This window comes from Zootoca vivipara, chromosome 5, assembly GCF_963506605.1.
Source record: "Zootoca vivipara chromosome 5, rZooViv1.1, whole genome shotgun sequence".
In the NCBI taxonomy this organism is placed as follows: Eukaryota; Metazoa; Chordata; class Lepidosauria; order Squamata; family Lacertidae; genus Zootoca; species Zootoca vivipara.
This window is the reverse complement of record NC_083280.1, coordinates 27,357,644-27,367,399: the sequence shown is the minus strand read 5'-3', so window position 1 is coordinate 27,367,399 and position 9,756 is coordinate 27,357,644. Positions and strand designations below refer to the sequence as shown.

The 9,756-nt window shown below is 44.5% G+C and overlaps 1 protein-coding gene across 1 annotated transcript in view; it reads right to left on the bottom strand.

Moving 5' to 3' along the window:
• Positions 1-312: 312 nt before the first annotated feature.
• Positions 313-9,756, bottom strand: part of SLC9A9 (solute carrier family 9 member A9) — a 256,166-nt gene continuing 246,722 nt past the window's right edge. Inside the window, exons 15-16 of the mRNA XM_035132511.2 lie at positions 4,142-4,247; positions 313-3,506 (exon numbers count right to left, since the gene is read on the bottom strand). Of these exons, the coding sequence (XP_034988402.2) occupies positions 3,285-3,506; positions 4,142-4,247 (328 nt within the window). The 3' untranslated portion in view covers positions 313-3,284. The remainder of the gene's footprint in view (positions 3,507-4,141; positions 4,248-9,756) is intronic.

Sequence of the window (9,756 nt, the reverse complement as noted above, 5' to 3'; positions counted from 1 at the left end):
TACAGTACAGTACAGAACAGAGTTAGTCATCTTTACGTGCATTGATTTCAGAGAAGCAGTCCCAGTCCTGGACTGTGGCCAAAGCGTGTGACCACTATTATGAAAGGTCTGCATGGAATGCCTTTTCAGTGTAGTCATTCATCTTTCTTGAAATCCACTCTACATTTCATTTAAGATTAAGCATTTCCTTAGAGAATCCCATTCTGGGCTAGGGTACATAGTTCAAGTTCAAGACAGTGCAAGAGGTTAGAGCAGGCAAAGGCAACCTTGGCTCTCCATATGTTTTGGAACTACAACTCCCATGATCCCTAGCTAACAGGGCCAGTGGTCAGGGATCATGGGAGTTGTACTTCCAAAACATCTGGAGAGCCAAGGTTGCCTGTGCCTGGGTTAGAGAAACTTCTCTATGAGGAAAAGTTACAAGTTTTAGAGTTTCTTAAGGAGAATAAGGCAGGGTCATGATAGAGGTGTATAAGATTATTCATGATGTGGATATTTTTTTCCCCTGATTCCCCCCTCTCTCATAATATTTGAACTCAGGGTCATTCAGTGAAGCTGAATGCTGGAAGATTCAGGAGAGGAGAAAGGAAGCACTGCTTCAAGCGGACAACGGTAGCGAAGGCCACCAACATGGATGGTTTTACAAGAGGATTAGGCAGGTTTATAGAGGACAAGGCTATCAAAGGCTACTGGCCACAAATGGCTTTGCTACATCTCCACTATATGCCTCTGAATACCAGTTGCTAGGAATCACACACGGGGAGAGTTCTGCTTGCAGGCATCTCATAAGCATCTGGTTTGCCACTATGAGACCAGGATGCTGGCTAGATGGGCCTTTGACCTCATCCAGCAGGCCTCATCTTATGATCGCATGTTCAGTGTTAACATGAGAAATCCCATCACAATCTGAGCCCCACTTTCCATGGGATTGCTTCTCAAACTTCCAGTTGTGTGATAATAAGATTTCCATTAAGATGGACCCTTTGATACAAGCATGTATTACATACTGGGCACGTATTTGCAATACCTTCCAAATACCTCTTCCCAGGTAGGTAAGTGCTGAAGAGTCATGTGCTAACACTGAATCAAAAGACAAAACAATCGCAGTTTATCCTGGAACTTGATGGCATGAGATTGTTACCATGACTCAGTGATTATTTGAGGTATATGATAAAATATGCCGATCTCACCCGCACTATTTCATTGAAAACATGTCACATCAAAGTATACATAAGTCGGGAAAACTGCATTGCAAAGAGGAAAATTTCCCTGCTTCTACTTATCTCACCAAGCAAGTGTTTGTAGAAAAAAACAATCTACAAAATGAGGAATTGCCTTGGGAATAATATCACCTGGCATTATATATTGGCATGAGGCAAATATGTTTTTGTTTTCCTGGGCATTTGAGCTCCATCAGTGATAGGATAATGTATTACATTGTTTTCCACTGTATTTTTTTTTACTTGGTTTTCAATCATTTTCAGACTTTTAAAATATCAGGAAATCACTTGCCTGTATTGTGAAAGTGATAGTCCTTCTCACCCCTGCCTCTCCTACAGAATTGCACTTACGGTAGGTATGCACGACTGGTATAGGTAAATAAATAATTGCCAAAGATGCTGCTGTTTTTTGTTTTTTTTTTGTAGGGGAGAGATAAACACAATAAGAGGACCTATGATTGCAGCAAAACTACATGCCCATAAGGCCACAAAGGAGCTGAGCACTTGTAGGCACTAGATGCTATTCTAATAAAGTAAGGAACAGGCAAACAGATAGAGAAATTTGTAAACAACAGTAAACCATAGAGAAGTTAGAAAATTATAGTGCAGTTTAACAGCTCTACCTTGTGGAGGACCTTCTTCTCAAGCTATGTTCCTGCCATGTGTTGCTCTAAAGCTACTGTAGTCCAGCAACCACCCAATTAATGAGCATCATAATGGGTGAGTAACTCAGAACATAGGGGTTGAATCTTAGCAGCAGAGCACATGGAGTGGGCCTTGAGTGCAGACGATATTGAGTAAAATTGACCTATGGTCTGATTCGGTATAAGGCCATGCCATAGGGCTGTCAGCTAGGTTAGGAAAAGTTGCCCACTATGGACCTCTTAAAGGCATCAGAATCCCATCCATGAAGACATCTAGTCACCTTATCTCCCTTATTTCTTTAATATATTGCTTCACAGTCTGTATTGTATTATGCCATGTAGCATTAGCAAGCAGGTCATTTGAACAGTTTGTCAAGAGCATGAACTTGCTCTTTGGGGCACTACCACAACCTTCTTGATACGTGGGTTTGAGCAGCAATGTTCATACACTTGCGATGGATGATTCAGATGACCTTTTCCTCTGTGTAGTGTGCAGAGCTATCATATGTCTAGGACTGCCTTATTCCTCATTGCAACATCTAAGGCTGCAGAGGGTGTGAAAAAGAGTTTGCACACCTTGTTTTTAAAGTCTTATAAAGGCTTGCAGTCTTTCTCTCCCTCTCTTTCCACATTCCCGAAGTCAACATAGAACACCAGGGAAGAAAAGCCAGCACATGGGCTTTGTATTATGAATCTACTGCACAGGGGCAGGAACAAATTGACTGGGGGAAGGAAGTGTAATTGCTGTCTATACCAGTGATCATCCTCAATCAAAACAATAACAGGGCCCTAGTTAGTGACTTGTGCAGTCCTCAGCAGCTCATATATCAATGCCCAGTTTTTGTGTGCAACTTTGTTAACCCATTGCTGGCAAACTGCCATTGATTGAAATATATGTAAAGCTTGCAACAGTAATGGTAACCCCCCCCCCCCAGCCAGAAATATGGAAGAACAGTCCACCTGACAACATAGGATAATATACAGGCAAGGGAGTAACAACATCAAAATGGTTGTGATCTTTGGAGCATGTACTGTAGTTAACTAAATCCTCGTCCTTCTCTCTATTGAATTAATTAGAAGAATAACATTCAAAGGCCTTTGTGTGCATGTGAGATAGGAATGGGAACGATGAAGCATGATCAGAGACTATGAGTGCATATGTAATGTCCCAGTAGCAGACAGACGGTGCCCTCGATTCCATTATTAAAAATTGCCACTGTCAGAAAAATTAAATGTAGTTGTATAACATATAGGGATGGTAATAAATTCTCATTCCTCCAGGCTCCAGGGATAGATTCAGCAAGGCTTCGCTTCTTCTCCATTTATGCCCTTAATACATTTTCAAGCTCTGCATAATAAACATGGCTTCCATGCCTTCTGTGCTCCTTTTGATGCTTGCGATATACATTTTCGCTGGACCTCAGGCTGAGGACACCAACTGGGATTGACCTGGAGCCGACTCAGGCTGGAGTTCATATCCTCCTAAGCCCAAGTCTCCTTCGTAAATGTTTTCTTTGGTTGGAAGATGGGGCAGGTCGATTCTGTTCTGTGCTGGCATCGGAGAAAGGTCTGGAGCAGCACAAGTCACAGACAGTTCATCGTTACTGACAATGAAGTCAGTATCATCATCCTTCAGTTGCTCCTAGGTGTTTTTTAAGAAAGGGAAAAAAATATATAAATGTTTTTCACTGACAGAATAAAATCTTACAAGGTGGCTTTGCAGTTCCATTAAAATCTGACAGACTTGATTTGAATTAAATGCTGTACTGGTTTCCTTTATATTTACTCATATTAGATGGCAATGCATTGGCAGAAAATGGAGGGTTTTTTAAAAAAATTAATGGTTGGGTCCAATTGTTGTGCCTCCAGTGATGGAAGGACCTTTGATCTGGTGGAACTTACCATGAGTGGAACATGGATTGAAGCAATATTTGGCTCCCCCTCGGCCTTCAGACATCCATGTTACCTTCTACATTCTCCCCAACCCTCTGGAGAAACATTCTATTAGCTTTTGGAGCACAGCTTTCCGAATCTTTCATGTTGGTGACACACTTTTTAAACATGCATCATTTTGCGATACAGTAATTCAGTTTTACTAGCAAAACAGAGGTTAAACTAACCCCTTTCCAGACTCAGGAGGAGCATGGGGATCTTTCATGTGACACACCTACACAATGCAGCCAACACACTAATGTGTCATGACACACAGTTTGGAAAGCTCTGCTTTAGAGGCCTACCCAAAATAATGAAACGTGGACATGCACTTTTGCTACTTACTCCGTATGCTTTAGGGCTAGTCAGCAATCTGGCCACAGGATTACACCATTCTGGTAAAGTTGTAGTAAGTGGTGGGCCGGAATGGGTGAGAATTGGCTTCAAATATCTGTGAAAGATGTTAAGGGCAAGTTCCCTCCTTATGCATATGTGAAACTATGAAGCACTACAATCACTGCAACTAGTGTTATAATAAACAAAAACAGGGAGTTGTCATCATCAACAAAAATAAACAAACAAACATGGACAACGAGGAGTTTTGCTTCACTTTCACACGTAATGCAATTTCACATTTCTCACCTTCATTGTTCTCATACACAGAGTTAATATTCAGCATGCCATGCAAGAAACTGCCTTTTTCAATAAACAAAATTCCACTGCTAATCTTTATAAGTATAGCTGTTAAAATATGAATGATGAAAATACATTATCTGTGAACAGATGACACCTTAAAGATACTCATTACTGATAATCATCCCTATTATAGAGAACTATTGCCTTCCAAATACTCCACTACAAGGGAAGGCAGAGCTGCAACCAAGCTCTCAGTGTTACTTCACAATGCTACATTTGGAATGTCTCTATGGCATGACCTTGGCCACATTCACACCATACATTTAATGCACAATGATACCACTTTAGACACTCATGGCTTCCCCCAAAGAAATCTGGAATCTCTAGTTTGTCAAGGGAGCTGAAAGTTGTTAGGTGATCCCTATTGCTTTCACAGAGCTACAATTTCCAGAGTGGTTTAATAGTCAATACCACTTCACAGGGAATACTGACTTATTACATACATATAATATATGATATATGAGACGTGGGTCTAAACCACTGAGCCTCTTGGGCTTGCTGACTGGAAGATCGGCGGTTCAAATCCCTGTGACAGAGTGAGGTCCCGTTGCTCTATCCCCGCTCCTCCCAACCTAGCAGTTTGAAAGCATGCCAGTGTAAGTAAATAAATAGCTACCACTGTGGCGGGAAGGTAAATGCTGTTTCTGTGTGCTCTGGCTTCCTTTTTTACCTATATGTTTTATATTATTACATTTAGACCCTATCTTTCCTCCAATGAGCTCGCAGTGGCAGCGGCGTCGAGTGGGTTGCCGGGGGGCGGTGCTCCAGCGCCCGGATCCGAGGATCCTGATGCTAGAGCGGCACCACCGGCAACCCGCTCCGTAGCTCGCTGATATCCCTCGCCACTCCGCCTGAGCAGGAAGAAGCACAAAGCGTGCGGCAAGCCAATCCATAGCGCGTGTTGTGCTTCTTCCTACTCAGCCGGAGGTGGAGCGGCGAGGGGCGTCAGCGGCCGCCGCTGACCCTGCTCTCTGGCCCATCCCACCAGGAAGAAGCAAGGGGCAAGGCCAGCAACATCGGGGCCTCCGTGATGGCGGTCGCGCCGCCGCCACAGTAGCGGCAGCCATTGGTGGAGGTGGCGAGGGGGTGCCGCGCTGCCCCTGCAGAGTGGAGCCCGGGGCGTCCCGCCCCCGCCCCCTATTGCAGCGCCCCTGCACAGTGGCATAGATGGCTTCCCCCCTCCCCATTTTATCATCACAATCAACCCTGTGAGAGACTGGGACTAGCCCAAGGCCGCCAAGTGAGCTTTCTGAGGATTTGAACTCTTGTCTCCCAGGCCCTAGTCCAACACTCTAACCACTACCCTGGGTCTTTAGCTATGGCTGCCTGCTGAACTGCAGTTGTCAAGGGCACCTGCAATACACAAACTTCCTCTCGATGCTGTAGTTGCTGAGTGGTGAATATGCACACGTTTCAGCTTTAGCTTGTTTATCTAAACCTAACATGCCACCATCAACATGCCTGGAATACCAAGCGATGCTGGGAACTTGTCAAGCCCAGAACTCTGAAGAAGAAATGTGATTGGAAAACCGGAGGGGATCTAGTCAGGGGATGTGTACAGCAAGCTATCTGGGTGTATCATTTTCATCTAACATCTGCGTTGCCCTGAAAAGGTGCCCCGGCAGACAATTGCAGGCGAAAACTATTCAAGATGCAGCTGCATGGAGCACTTTGCATAAAAGAAGCAAATGGCTAGTAATTGTCATATATACTTGGCTTCCTTCGAAGTGCCCACTCAGCATTTTCCAAATAAAACCTTCACACCCCTTCCCTTGTCACAAGCCAAACATATTTCACGAAATGTTAACTAACTTTACAGCAGGGGAGTGAGTGTGAAGCTGTTTCCTGCCCTTTCTCAGAATTCAACACATTTGTTTTACACTTCACACTTCGGTGCTCCTTTGTATGAAATTATGTAAATACGCCAGAAACAGGCTTATGCTATTGTTTTGCACCTGTCGTTCCAATCTTTTCATCCAAAAGTGATTTATTGGGATGAAAGAAATCTGCTCATCTTGAGCAATTATATGATCGTCATATCTGTCGAGAATGATCCCTGCCAAGATGATTTGTAACTGATGTATCCTTTGACACTTTCCCAGGGTGCTATTTCCCTGTATCAGGAGAAACTAGTCACCCGCTATTTATTTGCGGCATTTAAGAACCCTTCTCTCTTTTTACATTTGATCACATTCTTTTGCAAGGAAAAAAAGGATAGGAAAATAAAAAAGGCATTGAAGCTAAATAATGGTCTTGTAGTAATAGCATCCAATGGTTTTGTAGTAAGAACAACACTACTCTCATGTTGACCAGCGATGAAGGATCTTTCGTCTCACTTAAAAGGTTCAACTTTTTGCCACTGGCCATGATCCAAAGGGCCATGTGCACAGAGGAGGCTGATTTATGAAGGCAAATGGGGCACTGCCCCACCAATCTCAGATGCCCTCAAGCTGGCTACCATTTGCCTGCATTGCTTACAAACAAACAAACAAACAGTAGGGGGTGCTTTGCCTGTCATTGGCTCTGACTCCACCTGCTGACTCTCCCTGTCTTCTGCCCAAGTCCCAATAGGCAACAGTTACCAGTGTATGTGCATGCTGGGATTTTTCAGGTCCCCCTGCCCACCACACACTTCTATATAAATATTTTCCTGAAGGTCAAGAGGACCATCGTCAAGAGCAGCTTTGGATGGAATATTAAGGGCTGCAGCTGGAAGTGGAAATTGCCAATGACTCCATAATGTCTGGAAGAACCTTCAATACGCACAAACATGTCTTTGGCCACTGTTTTGCATTAAGGGCATGATTCAGCCAAAGCTAAGCAAAGGCCCCTTGCTTAACATTATTCTGCTGGAATCGGGGGGAACATAATAGTTCTTAACTGTAGGTGAATCATGCCTTACATTCTGGAAACATTCATTTATTCTAATTTCATGGTATGAGAAACACAATGTCCTTGAAGTACAAGGGGGAAAAACAATGTTCCCTTTAAAACTCTGTATTACGAAACTCTTTTAATAAACAAATGGCCCTAGGAGGTTTGTTACAGGTTGACTGGGACCCAACAACCTAATCTTCTGTTTGTACAGGATGCCCAAGTCAGAGTTAATTTGCAGACCTTTGTGGTGGGCAGTTTTACCCGGAGAGAGGTGCTTTCTGTTGTGTACTGGCTCTTCATCACTTAAGGCCATGTAAACCAGTTGCCAGAGGGTTTGGGGTTAATCTTAAAATGCTGTAATTTAGGGCAGCCTTCCTCAACCTGGTGACCTGTAGACGTTTAAGGACTACAGTTCCCATTAGCCCTGGCTTGCAAAGCGATGATAGGAATTGTAGTCCAAAAACATCTGGAGCACACCAGTATGTGGAAGGAAGATTTCAGAGTGCAGGTTTGCAATGTGTGTTTTCATATTTGGGTTGATAGAATGCAAGAGGCTGTCTGATAGCAAGTCCATCTAGCCCCATGATTGTCTCCGCTAACTTGTAGCGGTTTTCCAGCATCACCTGCAGAGATCTTTCCCTTCACATGTTGCCTGGTCCTTTTAACAGAAGATGCCAGGGATTAAAGCTGGGATCTTCTGATGCAAAGCACGTGCTCTACCATTGAGCGATGGTCTATTGTAGCTATTGTAGCCCTGATACGATATGTGCATATAATGGGAATAGGTTAGTTACCTTCCGATATTGTGCAGTTTTTTCAAAACAGTGCTGAGGGAAATATTATTTGTCTTGTTGCACCCCAAGGAGACATAGCCTTTCAGCATCACATCTTTTGCTTTTGTGCAGAAACTCTGTCTTCTGTAAGTCTACTCTTACTCCTGATGAGCTTTGGCTTCCAGTGGATCCAATTCTCTGGTGCTGGCTGGGTACTTCTGATTTTATCAACCTCTTTGTTGTGTAGTTAACTCATTATTTTGCCTGCTTTGGAGCTCCACTCCTGGTGGCCTGTTTTTATTGTTTTAATAAACGAAACCATTATGTTGCCTCTTGTTATTGACACAATTGGTTTATCCCTCTCACAAAAATTATTTTTTGCATCTGTCTGTCACGGGAGACAATGGGAGAGTGTGCCTTCAGGGGTGAAGTCAAACTCTTGGAGAGTTACAGTGCTTGCTGTGGCTGTAAAGACCGATATGGAAGAGACACATTTTGTTGCCTCAGGGACAGATGGAGGCTCATGCAGGTGTACCACAGCATTTCTTAGTTGTACGGAGTAACAACTGAGGAAGGTAGGAGCTGTCCAAAGGCAACCATCCAAATGGCAAGCAGGGAAAAGTTGTCTACATAACTATTGCAGCACTGCTCTATACTTGACAGAGCTATGGAGACTGGTTGCATTTCCCCCTCCTTCAGGTGCAGCACTCTGGCTGATATTCAGTTCTATTTAAATGGGGAAAAAACTAAGAACATAAGAAAGCCACTTCCGCGCCTGCGACGGAGGTGGGGTTGTGGGCTGCCCGACTGTACCATCGCGTAGGGGCTGCAAGCTCAGCCCCTACGCAATGGTAGGTTCCCGCCTGCGTCACCCCCCGACCAGCCAATGAGGTCGGTCGGGGCGGGGCCACCAACTTTAAGCACTCTGCAGGCGGGGAAAGCTCCCTCTTTCGTCCCTCTTCGCCGGAGCGAACAATTCACCCGCCCGCCCACCCCTTAAAAAGAGGTAAGGGGACGCTGCTGTGGACGTCAGTTGGTCGCCCTGGTTGGCCAGGGGGCTGGGTAGGATTTTTCCCATACTGGGCTAGCCATGATGGGTTTTTCGCCTACCTCGTAGCATGTCGTCACAACTTAGGTTAGGCGGTTAGGCGTTGGAAATTTGCATAACAATTAGATGGAGGAGGGGCAGGCTACGTCATCAGCTGCCCAAATTTGGAGAAGTAATTCCGTTAAAGGATTCCGGGGGCGAGGCTTGGTCCTGAGCCTGGAGTTGCCTGGGCCGTAAGGCACGCCCTTCGGTGGCCACAGGAGGAGCTCTAGTAGATCTACGTCGCGGGGCTCCTTTCTGGTGGTTAACTTCTCACAGACTTCAACACACGGGTTGGAGTCGGATATAGTCTGTTAGGTTCCAACGCCTAAGCCAATTCCGCTCAACATGCATAATTAATAAAGTTGTGGCCTTAACCACCCAATTAAATCTTAATCACTGTGTCATGAGTCTTTATTACATGGGAAGGAGGGCTATTGCCACACAATGGAACAGCTGGGATTCAGGGGCATATTGCCTCTGATACTGGAGGTAACATAGCCAGCATGACTAGTAGCCAATGATTG